This window comes from Mus caroli, chromosome X (genome assembly GCF_900094665.2).
Source record: "Mus caroli chromosome X, CAROLI_EIJ_v1.1, whole genome shotgun sequence".
NCBI lineage: Eukaryota > Metazoa > Chordata > Mammalia > Rodentia > Muridae > Mus > Mus caroli.
Genome location: NC_034589.1, coordinates 88,215,595 through 88,236,162, shown reverse-complemented (window position 1 = coordinate 88,236,162; position 20,568 = coordinate 88,215,595). Strand labels below are relative to the sequence as shown.

Genomic DNA, 20,568 nt, shown 5'->3' with positions numbered 1-20,568 from the left:
GATGCATTATTTTGTCATGAATTGTTTTTCTTTCCCACTGTGAATTGTTTCAGATTTCATTTCCTATATACCGAAGGGGTTCCTCTGTTGCTCCATAGAGGCTTTGTTTATTTCAGATACAGACTGGAAAATGTGAAGTAGTAGTTTTAAACAAAAAAAAGGTTTTTGTTCTTCTTTAGGCAGAAGTGCCACAGCTTCCACAGAATTTAAAAGGAGAAACATTTTCTCATGTATTTGGAACTAACACGTCTAGCTTGGAACTGTTCTTGATGAATAGGAAGATCAAAGGACCTTGTTGGCTTGAAGTAAAAAATCCACGTAAGGAAAAATGCTAAGTAGAATCCTGACATTTCTTTTCATTTTACTCCTTTTATTGAAAATAGAATCTTTTCTCATATAATATATCCTGATTATAGATTCCCCTCCTTCTACTTCCCCAGTTTCTCCTCTTCTCCCCTCTCCAGATCCATTCCCTCTCTGTCTTATTAGGAAAGAATAGGCTTCTAAGAGATAACAATGAAACATGACAAAATAAAATGAAAATAAAATAAATGAAAATAAGACGAACTATCATTGACGTTGGGACATGAGGAAGTGTCACAAGAGCAGGCACAAGAATCAAAGACCCACTCATTTTTCAACAGTCAGGAGTCCCATAAAAATACTAAGCTAAATGCTGTAATATATACACAGAGGACCCAGTGCAGACCTATGTAGACCCTGTGCTTATTGCCTCTGTCTCTGAGCTCATGTGCCTTGCTTAATTGATTCAGAAGGCCTTCTACTGTGTCTTCTATCCCCTCTGGCTATTAAAGTCTCTATAGAATTTCCTGAGGTCTGAGAGGAGGGATTTGATGAAGACTACCTATTTAGGCTCTGTCCACATAATGTCTGGCTGTGGGCCTCTGCACTTGTTCCCATCTGCTGCTGAAGGAAGCCTATGATGATGACCAGATTAGGAGTCATTTTAGTAATACTTTTTTTTTTAAATACACCTGTGGTGTTTGGTTTTATCCTAAGTCTCTAGGGTATCTAGTCTCTGATTCTTGGTTCCTGAAGCAATGTTGGTGTGGAGTGAGCCTTAAGGCAAACCAGACATTGGTTGGCTACTCCTACAAGTCTGTGCTACCATTGCAGTAGCATATTTTGCAGGCAGGACAGATTGTAAGTCAAAGGTTTTATGGTTGGGTTGGTTTTCATCATTTTTTTTTTTTTGGTAGCTTGGAGAGTACCTTCCTGCACCAAAGTCACTACAATGAGTAGGGTGGGTATTGTCTTTGCCAGAGTCCACCCCCCCCCAAACCAATTTGCAGAGAGCAACCCTTTGTCTTAGTAACAGCTTGGGTTGTTTAGGGATTTCCATGAGACCCTGTTGCAGTAGCCAATTAACTGTACTCAGATCTACTCAGCGCCGATGGGCATATTCTTTGCTACCCATCCCAATGTTCTGGGTTCCCGAATGAAAGACACACTCAAAAATAGCCTTATATTTTAATATGCCTTAAACAGCTCAGTGGCTGGGCAACTTCTTAACCTCCATGCAGGTTTCCCACCTCAGAAAGGAGTAGATGCCAGGCCTGAGAGATGCTGGACAGAGAACCTAGCCATGATGTAGGTGCTGGGGAACTCAACTTGAGAGCACTGCATACCTGTGTCTCGGGCAGCCAAGATGAAATATAAGTTTTAGTAAGTAATAATTCAGGAATATCAGAGGGAGAGTGTGTTAGCTATGTGGAGGTTAAGAAGTGGCCCAGCTATTGAGCTGTTTAAGGAATAAGGCTGTGTGTGTGTGTGTGTGTGTGTGTGTCTCCCTGTGTGTCTTTCATTCAGGAACCCAGAGCATTGGGGCCGGTAGGGAGGAATGTGCTGCTGACACCGGGTCGATTTGAGTAGAGATTAATTGGCTACTACAACAGGACCACCTTTAGATTTTTTAAAAGGGAAGTTAAAGAATTGGTCTATTTATTTTAATGTTTCTTCTTTTTTATGTTTGTTTCTTGAAGGTTTTTCTTGCATGATTATAGGTAATACACTTGGTTGGATCTCTTTCTTTCTAATACCCGCCAATTTAGTCCGAAGAAGGCCACAGTGCAGGCAGTTGCATGGGGAACTGCTGACCTTTGGAGGGAGAAAATCACAGCCTAATGTAGTGGCTGTTAACCAATCTTTTTTAGCACTTGTATCTAGGATACTGTTTTGTCTTCATCTATTAAAAATGTTTTTAGTTCCTCCAAAACAGTTAATTTTAAAGCCGTTCTTGGATTCTTTAAAAATTTTTATAAAAGATATTGACCTCTCATCCCCACCCCCCCATGAACATAAGTATATTCACAAACACAAAGATTAGCATACTACCGCCCACTAATGTGGCTTATATTTAGATTTTACAATATCTCATTCTTATTAGAGGATAATAGCTTTGAAGAATATCTCTGTTAATCAAAAATGTCATAGTTTCTTTTTCAGTAAGTTATTTATATGTTTTATCTATTCTTTCTCAGAACTCTTGAATCAGCCAATCAGTTGGTGTAAATTTGAGGTATTGGCTTTGAAACCAGACCTGGTGAATGTAATTAAGGATGTCAGTCCTCCTCCACTTGTGGTGATGTCTTTTAGCATGAAGACAATGCAGAATGTACAGAACCATCAACATGAGGTAAAGAAAAACAGACAGATTTTGTTCTTATGCCTTAGATACAATACTTGCCTGAATTTGTACAGCTTTCCTACAAAAGAAAGTTGTTCCTTTTGGAGGAGAAAGGATACTAACTTGGCATTAAGCTATGTTTTAGAGAGTGACTTGAATTTTTTTAAAAGGATTTAAATTACTGGATATATTTTGATTTTTGTTTTTCAAGTAGAGATAGAGAAAATAATATAATGAGTTCCTTATGCCAGTCACGTTAGCAGTTAGCAATGTTTTTGTGACACATGTTTATATTTCTCTTTCCCTTCTTTTTAAAAAGTGTCATTTTACCCCAGCATACTTTGGTATACTTCTCTCAAAGTATTCACATTTTCTTTATGTGTGTTTGTATGTATGTATTTGTTAATAAGGCTGTGTACAAGTATGCACGCATGTTTGTGCTTGTGAAGGCCGAAGGCCGACGCTGTGTGCCTTTGACTTGATTCCTGTCTTACTTTGTTGAGAACAAGTCTCCCTGAACCTGAAGCTCATCAATCCTGTTAACTCCGGCTGGCCAGGGAGGGTCAGGGACCCGCCTAGCACTGAGGTTACAAATGCATGCCCCACACCTGGCTTTTTATATGGGTGTTTGGGTAAACTCAAGTCCTCACACTTGCCTGCCAGGAACTTAATTGACTGACAGCTCCCTAGCCCTTACTTAATTCACATTTTCTTATATAACACCATTAGCACACTTAATAACATTAACTTATGTTTTCTTGATACATCTACCATTTCCAGCACATACTGGAATGATGTTTTTTTTAAAGATGATTTATTTGAATTCAAATTTACACAATGGATTCATAGATGCGTGTTTAATTTTTATACCTCTTGAATCTCTTTTTAAGTGACAATAGCTTCCACCTATTTCCCTTGAGTGTTTTCCAATGATAAGGAGTAATTAAACAACCACAGACAATGATCCCATAGGAAGCCCCATTTTCTGTTTCTGTTTGTTGTGCTACCGTTAGGAATCTATACCTGGTGCTGACACAAAGTAGCCTGTGAGCTAAATTCAGCTTATCACCTGTTTTTGCAAATAAAATTTTATTTAAAATTTTATTAAGACACAGAATGAATGGTTTCATGTTTATAATACAATAACATTCAGGTAGTTATGACAGGTCATGTGATCTGAAAGGGCCTAAAATACTTTCTTGCCAAACTTAGTTCTGTCCTTTGTGCTGCAGTGTGCCAGTCACATTAACTAAAGGATCAAATACATTCAAGTTTAACTTTTTTTGTGCAGAATCCTTCATGGGTAGGTGGTCGGTGTATTTTATATTGGATCATTTCAGAAGGCAGATATGCCTGGTTAAACTGCGGAGAGGCTGGTATTGATTAGTGGCTTCAAATAGTGGGCTTTCCAAAGTTTATTGACCTTGGCACTATAAATGTTTTGGGCTGGATGGTTCTTTGTTGCTAAGCACTATCCTGTGCATCACAAGATATTTAATAGCACCTCTGGCCTCTACCTATTAGATGCAAGTAGTACTACTTTTCCTAGTTGCAGCAACCAAAAAAATTCTACAGCCATTGCTAGATGCCACTCAGGGAAAAGAAGGTGGTACATTTATCCCAGGAGAAAGCCACTGACCCAATGTGTTTTTAAATGTGGATTATTTCTGCCTGAGTTTCTTACTTCACTAGGGGCTGTAAAGTGGTGGCTTTCTAATTCTGACGTATATATATATATATATATTTTTTTTTTTTTTTTTTTTTTTTTTTTGGTTTTTCGAGACAGGGTTTCTCTGTGTAGCCCTGGCTGTCCTGGAACTCACTTTGTAGACCAGGCTGGCCTCGAACTTAGAAATCCGCCTGTCTTGGCTTCCCGAGTGCTGGGATTAAAGGTGTGCGCCACCACCGCCCGGCCTAAGGTTTTTTTTGTTTTTGTTTTTTTTGATACTTATATAGGCATTGTTTTCTTTTAGTATATAATTTGATCATTTATTTATGTATTCATGTATTTATTTATTGTAGTGTTGAGGATTGACTCAAGAGTGCACATGATAAGTTCAGTTACCACTCAGCTCTACCCTCCACCCTTGATCTTTCAAATCACAATTAATACTGTAGATAGCCAGAGTTAATAATTATTGAGGTTTAATTAGTACTTGGTTAATATTAAGAGAAATATTCATTCCCAGAGTGATGCTTCTACATACCATTTCTTCACAAAGGAACTAGGGCTTTGTGGAGAACAGGCTGATTCGGAGCAGGGAATATGTAAGATAAGCCTGGAACATCTTGGTACATCTGAAACCATGGGCAATATTGCTTTAACTGAAGATACATTTGACTCAGGCAATAAAATGAAGTCTCTCTCCGGTAAAGTGTGGCACAATATCAGTATCAGGAGAATAATTCCTGAAAGTATCAGAAACATAAATTTCTAATGTTGCTGTCAAATAATTTCATGTCACTTTATGAGGGAAGCTAGGGAACAAACTCATTTGAAAACATAAAAATAAATGAATCCGTATTTGTCCTGACTTTTCTGGGATAAGTAGTTCTGGAAGCCAGCTAATTGAAATGTGAAATTGCTCTTCTTAGACGTTTCTAGTACATGATGAACAAAAATTACCAATTTGAAATTCCTAGTGAAATGGGCCTAAGTGGTTCTCAACCTGTGGGTCACAACCCCTTTGGGGATAGCATATCAGATATCCTGCATATCAGATATTTATATTATGATTCTAACAGCAGAATTGCAATTATTAAGTAGCAACAAAATAATTTTATAATATTCCACTGTGTATATGGACCATTGATGGACATCATAGTTTTAATTTGCATTTCCCATGTAGTTAAGGATATAGAACATTTGAAAACATACTTCTCAGCTATTTGTATTACTTCTGAGAGTTTTATTTAGTTTCATGCCCCAACTTTTAGTCATGTTATTTTTTTCTTGGCATTTAGATTTTCTATATTGTAGATACTAACCCTTTGTCAGAGCTTTAAAAATGTTCTTAAAAAAAGTTAAAAGAATTTGTATGTATTAAAATATGTTTTAACATTCTCAGTAGTTCTTATGGTAATGTAGACCATCCAGTAGGTATCTGATTTTCCCCACCCTTTCTTTGCAGATTATTGCTATGGCGGCTTTGGTTCATCACAGTTTTGCATTAGATAAAGCACCTCCAGAGCCTCCCTTTCAGACACATTTCTGTGGTATGTATTTTTAAAAGATGACTTGCTAAGCATTTGGTTTATTCTTTTTTGGTTTGACTTTCTTTGCGGTTGGATCAGTAACTTGTCTTTTGAAACTTGTTTTTGAGAGTAGTTAGGGCATTTTAGTAAAGATACTTAGTTTCAATTGTGGAAACTTGAGTTTTATTGAGCAAAATAATCTGTGTGATGAGGCAAAATGCCAAGGAATAAATGCATCTTTACCTATTTGTGAGACATCTTAGTCATATTAAACTGGAATTGAGTTATGTTATGCATAAAGTTTAGTGGGTGCAACAATTCATAGAATGATGTATGTGTGTTTTGTGAATTGGTCTTCAAGGAAGAGTTTGACATTCCATATTGAGAGGTTGGTTGATTAAATAAGTATTTTGTTTAAAAAGACAGTGGGAAGTAAGATTTGATGTTTCATATTTCCTGGGAATTTTTTTCTAGTCCAGAACCAGAGATTCTTTTGGACAGCTCTTATGTCTGACTTCCTGGGTATTGGGAAAGTGGTGTATTAGTTAGGGTTTTACTGCTGTGAACAGACACCATGACCAAGGCAAGTCTTATAAAAACATTTAATTGGGGCTGGCTTACAGGTTCAGAGGTTCAGTCCATTATCATCAAGGTGGGAGCATGGCAGTATCCAGGCAGGCATGGCGCAGGAGGAGCTGAGAGTTCTATGTCTTCATCCAAAGGCTGCTAGTGGGAGACTGACTTCCAGGCAACTAGGGTGAGGATCTTATACCCACACTCACAGTGACACACCTACTCCAACCAAGTCACACCTATTCCAACAAGGCCACACTTTCAGATGGTGCCACTCCCTGGTCCAAGGATATAAAAACCATCACAAGTGGTATCAGGAAATATTCAGAGAGGACAGTATGCAGTATTATCTTTGTGAAGTTTTATCTCTTAAATGAGAAACCAAATACAGATAGCAGCCTGGAAAATACATGGAACATAACAGTTTTTAGATCATTTCAGCAAACATTTATTTACCCTCTCTGTGAACGTCACTGTCTGAATCCCTGCTATATATGGGACAAGCCTTCGGCTTCCCCTTACTGGGAAGCCTTGGTCCACTGTACAACTTAGCTTTGAGAAAGTTGAACTAATTTCTTCTGTTGTGTTGTAGTTGAATCTTTGGTGGTAACTGGATTTCCTTTGGGAAAAATTATCATAATCCTTCATTGTAATTTGGAAATCAAGTTTTTGATGAAAGCATTTGGTACAGTTGTAGGGGTATAAGGATCTCTGCTTGACTGTTGTTTTGAGATCCAGCACCATGGCTGATTGAAGAGCTTGGCCTTCTTAACTTTTTAGGGCTCACAAATTTATATTTAAAGCAATTTCTATTTAGAAGCATGTAGACTCTGCAGTTGGACTAAGATGAGTGATAGAATCTCATTTTTTCCTTCCTATAGTTGTGTCTAAACCAAAGGACTGTATTTTCCCATGTGATTTCAAAGAAGTCATTACGAAAAAGGTAAATACTCATTCCCTTTAAATATTGAATATCTGTTTGGAGAGAGAATAGGAGAATGGAATGGACTAGTAGAAACAATCTATTCTGTATTTTAATAAAATCTATTCTTGGTACATTAAATTGATTAATTAAAATGCATTAGGAATATAAGACTAGACCTGTAATAATTCTTAAGTTAGTTTCTGAAGATAATGAAATTATGACATGGATACATTCAAATTCCCCTTCAGTTAGCTTATATGGAAGCTTTTCCAAAGTGATCATGTATTTTGGGACCATATTGGGTAGAGCTCTTACCCAACTTGAGGGAAACCATAGAGGACTGGGAATACTGTGGGTGTTAAAGGGCCATGTAATGACAGGGTTGATATTTGCTGACCTAAATGCCTCAATATTTTTTTTTAAACTCCAAATAAGTTCTGTGAACTTGGTATCATAATCCCTTAACAAATAGCAGGGGAACCAGTATAATGAACTCAGTTCTTCATAAAAATTAGATGTATTTGCTCTAAAGAATATAGTTTTTGAATAGCATATTGTTCACTTTTTAAAATGATAATGTTGAAACAATTGTAGGTTTATTTCTTTAATATCTTCACTTGACAATTAAATGGTGCACTTTGTCAGGTTTCACTTAATATTACTTCAATTGGCTTCTTATAGGTAGGGGTTACTATTGTGTTATTGTCATGTGTGACCTGTCCTGACCTAGGAAAATTCCCTTAATGTCAAACTGACTTTTTTTTTTTTTGGTTTTTCGAGACAGGGTTTCTCTGTGTAGTCCTGGTTGTCCTGGAACTCACTTTGTAGACCAGGCTGGCCTCAAACTCAGAAATCCACCTGCCTCTGCCTCCCAAGTGCTAGGATTAAAGGCATGCGCCACCACTGCCCGGCCAAACTGACATTTTTTTAAACCTTAAGTTTGTTATAGGAAACATACATGCCATCAGCTTTTGTTTTCAGAGTGGTTTGATAGTAGCAGTTTTGAGTACCTGATAGATACTCATTAATCCAAGTAGAGGTCTTGTGTGTGGGGATAGCCTTTATGTGTATTTAAGAATTTGCAATTCTTCCATACCTGCTTATTTTTGTTTTTTTTTATTGGTTCTCATACTGTTATTTGAGATTAGTTTATAGAATCCTTGGGATTTCTTTGGTAAATACATAAACAGCAAATTCTTCCAGGTATTATATAGTAAAGTAACTCATGTTTTTGAAAGGCACTCTGATTTATATGGTTTCAAATGTGTCCAGTGTACAAACATGTCTCTGTGGAACGACATTTTGCTCTAGATGTTGATTAGCACTTTGATTTTTGCTTGCTTTATATGTATATTACTAGAATGAGGTTCTTAGAGATTTTGTACAGTTGTTATTATTCAAAACCTGGAGTCATAAATTTTATTGCTATGTCTGGTTTTGAAGTGAATGGTTATAAGTACTCCTAAGAAACCTTACTCTGGTTGGGCAAGAAGGTAAGGCATCTATTATTTTAAAATCCTGACTCTTGTATTTTTTTTTTTAAATCTTAACAGAATATGAAGGTTGAGATCGCTGCAACAGAAAGAACCTTGATAGGATTTTTCCTTGCAAAAGTTCACAAAATTGACCCTGATATTCTTGTGGTGAGTAGATGTTGGATCATGTCATGGGAAAGTGTTTGATTTTTTTTCATTCTTTCAGAGGGGCTGGGGATGTTGCTTCATAGTAGAGTGCTTGCTTACCATGTAGGAGGCCCAGGTCCGAGGTTTTATCATCAGTACGGATAAGAAAAAAGAGAGAAGGAAATGTAACTTGGGTCATCAGCCTCATTTTTCCTATTGGATACCTGATGTGTGACTTTGTTAATCATTTACTTTTTATTGGTTATCTACTCTTGAGTATCAAAGAATGTTTTTAGAATGAAATGACCCTGTGGCTTAGTGAGATTTCTTTAGATTGGAAGGAAAATTGTAGCCCATGCAGGATAGTTTTTCCTGGTGTAAAAGCAGCCCTTGAATTAGCAGTCAGCTCAGGATAACTCAGTTACCTACATTTAGAAAATAGCACATTAGTAAGTGGATGTGTATAAATTGCTAGGATCTTGTGGCACATTAATAAGTGAATATGTATAAATTACCAGTATCTTCAGAATTCTAATTGGTTTGCTTGATTTGGATCAAATTACAAATACAAAGTAAATATTTTAATTTTAGGAGCTCAGTGAATCTCCATGATCTTTGAGAGCTCCTGGGTAGGGATTTTTTTTTCTCTCTTGACAGTTTGGTGGTGAAGCTAGTAATTTCCTGTTGGTTTGCGCCTTTTCCTCGCAGTAAAGGAGTGCTTTCCTTTTGTGTATCCTCTGACCTTCCTGGATCAGAATAAATGCCTCCTCTTTCGTCTGGGTTAATGGATCAATCAAATTATATTCTTTTTGCTCTTTTCAGCAGAAGTCAGTGCCTATATTTCAAAAGCAATATTAGCAATTTGGTTACATCAAAGTCTTGTGCTGTCAAATTAGAGATAAGTAGACATTTGAGAAAAAATGGAGGGGCTGGGGATGTTGCTTCATAGTAGAGCTTGCTTACCATGTGGGAGGCCCAGGTCCGAGGTTTTATCATCAGTACGGATAAGAAAAAAGAGAGAAGGAAATGTAACTGGGTCATCAGCCTCATTTTTCCTATTGGATGCCTTATCTGGTAGTGGTGGAGCTAATGTCCTAAGAGCCTATGCTTGGATTGTTGCTGAAGTCTGTATACCCTTATGATATTTCAGGATTTGTCTTTAAAGTACCAAGAAAATTCAGTAGTCCTTTATTCTCATTCATCCTTTCAAAACAGTTTTTTGAATCCCAAGTAGATGTTACAGAGTGTGGGATAATAGTCCAGGGAATTAGGGACAAGTCTATGACAAACCCAGCTGTAAGATGGGATCCTCTGTGAGACCCCAACCATGATAATTGGGAAATAAGTTTCCCTTATGCCCTTCTGGTCTTTTATTATTAGAACTTGTCTCCAAAATATTTACATTATGATTCATTACAGTAAGCATATTACAGTTATGAAGTAGCAGTGAAAATAATTTTCTGGTTGGGTCCCACTACAACATGAGGAACTATAGTAGAGCATTGCAGCATTGGAGAGGTTGAGAACTGCTCCTCTAGACCATTATTTTCCCATTTCTCCAGACCCTGGCTACTAGTTCTACCTGGTAGTATATATATTTTTAATCAAAATTGATCTACATATTCATCTGAATTATTCAAAACAATCTCTATTTCTTATTAAATCTAGCTTTGTGAAAAATATTATTCAGAGGATATTAATTAGAAATTATAGAAATGAAAATTCAGATTGTATCAAGTAATTTTTATAGTTTTGTTTCCTTTTTTTAACTTTAGCAAACCATTCACTAGTGTTTATATTTTGTAGCATATTGATTAAAGGTCCAACTCACTACTGTTCATGCTCAGTTTTTTTTTAATTTATTTTTCAAGACAGGGTTTCTCTGTACAGTCCTGGCTGTCCTGGAACTCACTCTGTACACCAGGCTGGCCTCGAACTCAGAAATTCGCCTGCCTCTGCCTCCCGAGTGCTGGGATTAAAGGTGTGCGCTACCACCGCCCGGGTTCATGCTCAGTTTTTAAAGAAACTGGGTAGAATTCCTAAGAAGTCCTATGCAAATTTATACACCATAGGTTTTCTGTTTTTAAGGATGCTTTTATTGATCATGTAAATGGTATGGGACATTAAAATTTGCATTTGCCTTCAACATTATAAGACTTAAGCAGTAAAGATACCGTATAAACCTTGCATCAATTAGTATAAAATAAAGTTTATTCCAGCAATCTCCTTAGCAGCCTAGTTAATGTCAAGACTAATGAATGCTGCTGCTGAATAAATTCCTGAAGAAGAGGGGACTCCAATCGGAGGTAAGCTCTTGATGTCTTCAATTAGAGACCAGAGAAAGAAAGGGCAACGAAATTCTGTGCGTTTGAAGACAAATCCTCTAATTTGTGTTCATTATGTGATTAGCTGCCTCTTTTTCTGACTAGGGTCATAATATTTGTAGTTTTGAACTGGAAGTGCTGCTGCAAAGAATTAATGAGTGCAAGGTTCCTTACTGGTCCAAGATAGGTCGGCTGAGGAGATCCAACATGCCAAAACTTGGGGTAATGATCTCAAAGTTTCACTTCTTTTTTTTTTGGCCTTTAAATATGGAGTATTTATGGAGTAGCTACTGCTTTTTTGAATAGGCATTTGTTGTTTAATATACCATGATCTATGAAGAGGAAAAATGAAAAGTTTTTGTTCCTGACTTGTAGAGCCGGAGTGGATTTGGTGAAAGAAATGCTACCTGTGGCCGAATGATATGTGATGTGGAAATTTCAGCAAAAGAATTGATTCATTGTAAAAGCTACCATTTGTCTGAACTTGTTCAGCAGATTCTGAAAACTGAGAGGATTGTAATTCCAACAGAAAATATACGAAACATGTATAGGTATGATACTGGATTCTTCAGAGTTCATTTTTCTTGAAGTGAGCAATAGTAGGGTGCCACTGTCCCTACTGTCCTTAGGCTAGAGGTACACTAGCCAGCCAGTTACTGGTATCGTGGAACAGACAGTTAAACTCTTTATAGCAATTACCCTACATCCTTTACTTTTATACTTGAATCCTAAGTGATTGGATTACAGATCTGAAGAGCTGACATGCTTTTTTTTTTTTGAGACATGGTCTTACTGTATTTATAGCTCTATCTATCCTGAAACTTTCTATGTAGATCTTGAACTCTCAGAGATCTGCCTGCTTCTGCTTCTAGAGTGCTTTGACTAGAGGTGTGTGTCACTATATCTAGCTATGATTACTTTTTAAAAAAATACTTATTTTACGTACATTGGTGTTTTGACTGCATATATGTCTGTCTGAGGGTATTGGATCCCCTGGAACAGGAGTTACAGATAGTTGTGAGCTGCCATGTGGGTGCTGGGAATTAAACCTGGGTCCTCTGGAAGAGCAGCAGTGAGAGAGCAGAGCAGAGCTCGCTCTGTAGACCAGGTTGGCCTCGAACTCAGAAATCCTCCTGCCTCTGCCTCCCAAGTGCTGGGATTAAAGGTGTGCGCCACCATGCCCGGCTGCAGCAGCGCTCTTAACCACTGAGCCATCTCCACAGCATTGATTACTTATTTTTAAAACAGGTTTCTTTTTCCTGTTGAGTCTCTTTTAAAACCTATTACTCCTGAGTCCTTCAGCTATTTCTCTTTTAATTATATTTCCTCTCTAGGTTATCTGTAGTATAAGTTCCATGTTGGGGCTAATGCCACCTGCCTGTGTATCTTTGCTTCAATCATTAGGTCAAATTTTAGATTTTCCCTATATTTAATATTGTTAAAAACCTGGAGTACTGTTTTTTCTTGTAGTTTTCCTGTAGGCTTTCATAGCTGTATCAATGACAGTTATGGATGTTTAGTGCTATTGGAAGCCTTCAAAGTCATCTTCTACCCCATACTTCTTCTTCTTCTTCTTTAACCCCATACTTCTTAGACATCCTTGATTCTCCTGTGTGACACCCCACACGGTAGATTCATCAAGGGACTTTTTCTAGCTCTGTCTTTTTTGTTTTTTGTTTTTTTTTGTTTTTGTTTTTTTTTCGAGACAGTGTTTCTCTGTGTAGCCCAGCCTGTTCTGGAACTCACTCTGTAGACCAGGCTGGCCTCAAACTCTGTAATTTGCCTGCCTCTGCTTCCCAAGTGCTGGGATTAAAGGCATGCGCCACCATGCCCGGCAGCTCTGTCTTTTTAATAAAGCTCCTAGCACTTCATTAACCTTTACTGAGCATACCCTAGTCCAAGCCACCATACTCTTCCCTGATGTGTCTTAGTCCATTTTCTGTTGACAACAGCACAATGCCCCATATTGGATAAGATAAAAAGGAAAGAGGTTTGTTTTGGTGTATGATTCTGGAGGTCCAAGATTGATGAGTCTCCTCTGATAAGAGTTATATCGTTGTATCTCTATCATTAAGTCTGAAAAGTGCATGTATGTCTATATCTACAAAGACACCAGTTTTCAGCCATGCAGTCTCAAAGGTTTCATCTTTAAATACCTTTGTATTTTTGTTTTTAGCCTTATAGTATTTCATAGGTAGCTGTTGGTGCTAATAACACCAAGCAAGGTCTGAGGTTCAATCTCCATATGCCCCGTAGTACTTCATAGTGGGAATTAAACCCTACTCAGTTTTAGGAGAGACAAACTATGTCAAACTGTGGGGTTATGTACTAATTTTGTTGCCTTCTTCGGGTCTCTTGATAATTTAGGACCGGAGTAATCCTGCTAAAATTAAGTCTGATCAGAATTTCTCGTGTAGTGATAGATAGTGTTTCCTTCAGAGTAAAGTCCATATATTAGCTTACTAGGTTGTATACACTGTCTTTGCGCTATTGATTTTCTGCTATTCTACTGCTGTCTCCATTATTCTGTGATCTAGCCATATCAACTTCCATTGTGTTTCTGCAAAAGCTAGATTGGTACCTCACTCAGAGTCTTTGTGCTTTTATTTGTAATGTTCTTCCCTAAAATACCCATGCTCTGTCACTTCTTGGTCTTTATTTTCAGTGCCATTAACCTTGCTCTCTAAGTAAAAACTCAGTTTCTCCTCCTGATAGTTTATATTTTCTTTGTTTCCTGCCCCTTTGTTTGTATTCAATACTTACCATTGTATAAATATTACCTATTTAATTTTCTTTTTTATACTCTGTCTCTCTCAGAAAGACTGGAATTTGTGTCTTTGGTTACAGCCAGTGAGTGCCTCGGATACAGTAGGCATATAATATATATAATTACTTGATTGAATGAATAAAATAATTTAGATAGTTTTAGGTTACAATTAACACTAGATCAATCTTTGATTATAGTTAACACATGATTTCATGGTATATATATATATGTGTGTGTGTGTGTGTGTGTATATATATATATATATATATATATATATATATATTTGTTGTTGTTGAGAAGGGTACTAGGACTGATGGTATCAATGCATTTCTAATTATATAGTGACCTTATTTTAAATAGTTTCCAAAGCCAAGGTTCCATTGCTCTGAAGTTACTTACACCAAAAAATTCCTTGTGATATTTTAAGTTCTGATTATAATCATTGTTTCTTTTAACTACTTGATTCTGTTTCATTCTTACTTTTCTGTACAGTGAATCTTCTTATCTGTTGTACCTGTTGGAACACATCTGGAAAGATGCCAGATTCATTTTGCAGATCATGTGTGAGCTAAATGTTCTTCCATTAGCATTGCAGATCACTAACATCGCTGGGAACATTATGGTAAATTTAACTTAGAAATGGGGAAAAAGCATTTCCTGTTGGATTCAGTGTTTGCTTGGGGTAGTTGTTATATGATAATGAGTCTAAATGCATGCTTATAAAATGAGGAACTGGGATTCTGAAAGCTGGGCTTCTTTTGTAAAAGGAAGAATTGTTGGGAGAAAGGGAGGAATGCCAGGTGCAGTATGTGGAGATTTGGGTGAACATAAGGATTTTATCTCTAACATCTGGATGTTTCTGGTGGAGTGATATATTTTGGACTAAGAAAATAATCACACTTGTCAGTATTTGAAGCTCCCTTTACCCCCTAAATGCTGAAAGAGAAGGTTAGAAATAATTTAGTAAAAGTAACGTTGGTTATTGTGAGTTGCTCAAGGAGGTACCATGGTTAAATGAACTGGCTCAAAGCTGCTTTTGTTTGTGGTTGTTTTGAGTTCAAAATTTTAAAAATTCTGTTTAATAGTCTAGGACACTGATGGGTGGACGATCTGAGCGAAACGAGTTTTTGTTGCTTCATGCATTTTATGAAAACAACTATATTGTGCCTGACAAGCAGATTTTCAGAAAACCTCAGCAAAAACTGGTGGGTCCAAAATCATATAGTACCTTGCCTTTTCTTTTCCATTTGTTTTATTACCTAGATAACATATGCTTCTAAAATAATTAATCCCCTCTAAACTATGACCACTCTCAAGTTTGCTGCATTGTGTCTGTATGGTTGTTTTCTTCTCTACTTTCTCTGTAATGTCAATATTATTTGTGAAATGTCTTTGAGGACTTCAATAGACTTCTTTGATGAATTACCATATATGGAAAATATTTGCCTCCACTCAGATTTACCCAAAGGTAAATGTTAATTAAACCTTTTGTAGTTTTAACCTTTGAGCTTTTATGTTTATTTTGTACTATCTGTAGGTATATGTATGTATGTTGAATATCCCTAATACATAATGTTTGGAATTGAAAGTGCTTCAGATTTACTTATTTTATTTTGAAAGATTTATATATATGTACTGGGAAATCTTGGGGTGAGGATGTGTGTCCAAACACTAAATTCACTTGTATTTCACATCTGTACATATGGTTGTATCTATGTGTATATTACCTGAAGGTAGTCTTAATAATATTTTAACCAACTGTCACATGTGGTCACATGTGCGAAATTTTGCTTGTAGACGCTTAAAAAGTTTCAGATTTTAGACTTCATTTTGGGGCATACAACCTGTTCCTAGTATGGTTATGACCACACCGATCAGGTTGCTGGAGTAGCTTCTGTGACTCTGAAACTAAAAGTTTTTCTTTTCTATTTTCCATTTTATCAGCACTGATAGTTAATTTAATAAGAATTTGGATTGAATGTTAAAATGTGACTTGATTTCTTATAGTTTGTTTTATGCACATTATTGACTATGGTACAGTAAACTTTAATTTAGATCTGTTGAACTTTTGCAGCGGTATTGAATGTTGGCTGTTAGTAAACTACTTGGAAATGGATTTTTCATTTTGTGGGCTTACTATTTTAATGAATGCATACTAATAATGACAATAAACCATGCATGAGGATACTTACTGAGTCCCAGCTACTTTGGAGGTTGAGACAAGAGGATTGCTTTTATATCATGAATATTAGAGTAGTGAATTTAATAAGGCTCCTTTATAATTCTAAATTCTGTGTAATGCGAAAAGTTTTACTATCTATTGTTTTCAAAATGAAATTTTCATTTTTTTAAAAAAAAGACAGAGTCCAATATAGCTTAGACTATCCTTTAACTTCTTATATAGCTGAGGATGCCCTTGAATCTATAATCCTCCTGGCTCTACCTTCCAAGTACTCGGATTACAGGTCTGTGTCATCACACCTGGTTTTATGTGGTAATGGTAATGGAAACCAGGGTTGGTTTTGTAAGCGCTAGGCTAACCTATATCCTTAACACCCAAATGAAATTTCTAGGATTTTAGAGACCTTTAAATATAGAAATCAGGAAAGCACTTATTTACTTAAGAAACTACCATGCTTGGTATCCATTTGGATCCATGAACACATTGTGATAATAATAATAGTTTTTCCCTGTAGGTAGGAAAGCTAAAGTAAAAGTAAATATTTTTGTAACCCAGTATTGTAATTCATTAACTAGTTGCTAGCTGGTGATGCTCTCTTTCCGTTTGAAATAGGGAGATGAAGATGAGGAAATTGATGGGGACACCAATAAATATAAGAAAGGGCGTAAGAAAGCAACTTATGCTGGAGGCTTGGTTTTGGACCCCAAAGTTGGTAAGACTTTGTAGAAGATTGGTTTGCATCTGATATTGACAGTGGCTCTCAACCTTTCTAATGGTCTGACTCTTTAATATAGTTACTCATGTGGTGACCCCCAACCATAAGATTATTTTTGTTACTACTTTATAACTGTAATTTGGCCACTGTTATGAATCATGACTTAAATATCTGTGTTTTCCAATGGTCTTAAGCACCCCCTGAAAAGGGGTCATTTGACTTCCAAAGGGTTTGACCTCCAAAGACTGATGGATTGAGATCCACTGTTTTAAGAATAACTTTATATAGAGCTGGACTTAAGAAAATAGATCTTAATTTTATCTTGGAGGTAAACAAACTAGTCTCTTAATGACTTTATTTCTATCTTTTATGCATGTGAAACATGAATACAGTATGAATTTTTTGCTGTTTATCAATACAGATTTACTTATAGACCTTGTAATTTAAATTTCTTATATTTTAATATATGACTATATATAGACATATATATTACTTCTTTTTTTCTATTATTCAGCTTTTATTTTTTTATTAGATATTTTCTTTATATACATTTCAAATGCTATCCTGAAAGTTCCCTATATCCTCCCTTCGCCCTGCTCCCCTACCCACCCACTCCCGCTTCTTGGCCCTGGCATTCCCCTGTACTGGGGCATATAAAGTTTGCAATACCAAGGGGCCTCTCTTCCCACTGATGGCTGACTAGGCCATCATCTGCTGCATATGAAGCTAGAGACACAAACTTTGGGGGTACTGGTTAGTTCATATTGTTGTTCTTCCTATAGGGTTACAGACCCCTTCAGCTCCTTGGGTACTTTCTCTAGCTTCTCCATTGGGGGCCCTGTGTTCCATCTTATAGATGACTGTGAGCATCCACTTCTGTATTTGCCAGGCACTGGCATAGTCTCACAAGAGACAGCTATACCAGGGTCCCTTCAGCAAAATCTTTCTAGCATATGCAATAGTGTCTGGGTTTGGTGGCCGATTATAGGATGTATCCCCAGGTGGGGTAGTCTCTGGATAGTCCATCCTCTCGTTTTAGCTCCAAACATTGTCTCTGTAACTCCTTTCATGGGTATTATGTTCCCTATTCTGAGGACAAATGAAGTATCCACCCATTGGTCTTCCCTCTTCTTGATTTTCTTGTGTTTTGCAAATTGTATCTTGGGTGTTCTATGTTTCTGGGCCAATATCCACTTATCAGTGAGTGCATACCATGTGTGTTCTTTTGTGATTGGGTTACCTCACTAAGGATGATATCCTCCAGATACATCCATTTGTCCAAGATATATTACTTTTTCTAGCTATTTAGAAAACTCTTAGCTTATAGGTGATTGGTTTCAGTCCCTGCTGCAATATGCAGGTGGTTGTTTGTCTTGTAGTAGAAGTACCTATTTCCCCTTCTTTATGTGAGAGTGACCTCAGTATTTGCCCCATACATGCCAGGGCTGGGTAATTTGGAAAGCAGTGTTAAAAGAAATAAAATAACTGTTGAATTAAAATTTAGCAGGAGAGCACCTTTACTTTGTTATCCAGAAGGGAAAGAGGATTTGCAATATTTAGAGTTTCATCTTTGTTTTTCATACCATCTTAGTTTCCAAGTGTGCATAGCTCAATAGTATAGTTATGACTAGGAACATTTATGTGAACTTTATCAAGTAACACAGGAGAAGACAGTTTTAAAGAAAAGCAATTTTATTAGTTTCGATGAGGAGTGATATTTTTGGTCTTAGATATTGGTTTGGGTGCTGCCTATTTAATGTCTTTTAACCTAAGCTTCCTTTTCTATGAAAAGGACACGATAGTATCTACCAGAGAAGCAGAAGGAATGAGTTGGATTGTGTGGTATAGAGATGAGAAGTAAGCTACCAATGCATGTTTGCAGTTAGTACTGTGTCAGTGGACATTTATATTGGCAGATTCTTCTTGAGGTGAAGATAATGGTTTTTGTTTTTTATGAATGTCCTAGAGAAATATAATAGCTTTCTGTTCATCCTTTTTGAGAAGAGAGGGTGAATCATACCTCTACTGACATTCATATATCTTTTTCTTGGCTGAACTTAAGCAGTTTTGGTATAGGCAAATGGGCTGTTTTATTCCTTGAAAGTGAGGTTGTAAAAATATGAATGAATGAAAATACACACCGCCCCACTCACCCACCCGTCTAACCACTCACTGAGTTTTTATTTGTGTTGAGGTGAGAGATTAGTGGGAAAGAATGCTTAACCTAGCTTAGGACATGAACACCATATATCTTTATAACAATTGACAATGGAAGGTGCTTGCGCATAATAATGAGTGCTTTGGAACTGCTGGGGAACAGGCTGGTTGTCACTGGTTCCCAAGTTTTTTCACCCTTTCTGTTGTGATTTTTGTTTTTAGTGTAATCGAAGTCATTGGATGATTTCTAGTTGACTTCTCATTTTTCCTGCTTTGCAGCGTGGGATGGTATATGTTTCCTATGTATGGTACCTTATAATAAGATATTTGGATGGCACTTTGACTTTGTTGACATTATGTGGCTTTTTTGTTTCAGGTTTTTATGACAAGTTCATTTTGCTCCTGGATTTCAACAGTTTATATCCTTCCATCATTCAGGAATTTAACATTTGCTTTACAACAGTGCAAAGAGTTACTGCAGAGGTGCAGAAAGCTACAGAGGTTTGTATTCAACTAGGGGCTCTTGAGGTCAATGATAAAAGTATTCCTTAAGGAAAGAAAAGAGCCAAAGGGGTCAGGGCCAGTTTTTCCTCTTTCCTCTTATTGGATGTTTGTATGGATGTCTCTGTATGTGTATGTGTATTTATAGAGGCTGACCTCAATTATCTTCCCCATCTCCTTAAGTTTTGAGACAGGATCTCTCACTGAACCTGGAGCTTGCCTTTTTTGCTGGAGCGGCTGGCTATTGAGCTCCTGGGATCTGCCTTCTCTCCCAACTGGGGCAGTAGGGGTGTAGCACCATGTTGCCTTTACAAAATATTCAGTCTTTCTGTTTGTGTGCCAATGTAAATGTGTGTGTGGGGGTTAGAGAACAACTTTCATGAGTTACCCCTCTTTTCATTATGCTCTGGTGATCAAGCTCAGGCCGTGAGGCTTCTACAGCAAGAACTTTTAGCTCAGTGCTGGTGGCACAAACTTTTCATCCTAGCAATTGGGAGGCACAGGCAGACAGGTCTCTGAGACCAGGCTGGTCTGCTGCTGAGCGAGTTCCAGAACAGCCAGGAATACACAGAAAATCCCTGTCTCAACTCCTCTTCCCCCCCAAAACTTTTACCTGCCCAATCATTTTGCTGGCCTTGTTTTTGCTTTATTTATTTATCAGATATTTTCTTTATATACATTTCAAATGCTATCCTGAAAGTTCCCTATATCCTCCCTTCGCCCTGCTCCCCTACCCAACCATTCCCACTTCTTGGCCCTGGAGTTCCCCTGTACTGGGACATATAAAGTTTGCAATACCAAGAGGCCTCTCTTTCCAGTGATGGCCGACTAGGCCATCTTCTGCTACATTTGCAGCTAGAGACACGAGCTCTGGGGGTACTGGTTAGTTCATATTGTTGTTCCACCTATAGGGTTGCAGACCCCTTCAGCTCCTTGGGTACTTTCTCTAGCTCCTTCATT

At 37.2% G+C, this 20,568-nt stretch overlaps 1 protein-coding gene and 1 non-coding gene across 2 annotated transcripts in view; both read left to right on the top strand.

The window, feature by feature from the left end:
* Positions 1 to 20,568, top strand: part of Pola1 (DNA polymerase alpha 1, catalytic subunit) — a 407,398-nt gene that overhangs the window by 39,774 nt on the left and 347,056 nt on the right. The window contains exons 14-24 of the mRNA XM_021153188.2: positions 180 to 318; positions 2,502 to 2,656; positions 5,779 to 5,863; positions 7,297 to 7,358; positions 8,894 to 8,983; positions 11,392 to 11,508; positions 11,662 to 11,837; positions 14,546 to 14,675; positions 15,139 to 15,258; positions 16,848 to 16,947; positions 19,484 to 19,608. Coding sequence (XP_021008847.1) covers positions 180 to 318; positions 2,502 to 2,656; positions 5,779 to 5,863; positions 7,297 to 7,358; positions 8,894 to 8,983; positions 11,392 to 11,508; positions 11,662 to 11,837; positions 14,546 to 14,675; positions 15,139 to 15,258; positions 16,848 to 16,947; positions 19,484 to 19,608 — 1,299 coding nt within the window. The remainder of the gene's footprint in view (positions 1 to 179; positions 319 to 2,501; positions 2,657 to 5,778; positions 5,864 to 7,296; positions 7,359 to 8,893; positions 8,984 to 11,391; positions 11,509 to 11,661; positions 11,838 to 14,545; positions 14,676 to 15,138; positions 15,259 to 16,847; positions 16,948 to 19,483; positions 19,609 to 20,568) is intronic.
* On the top strand, positions 18,848 to 18,984 carry LOC115030167. The gene has a single exon (XR_003835788.1).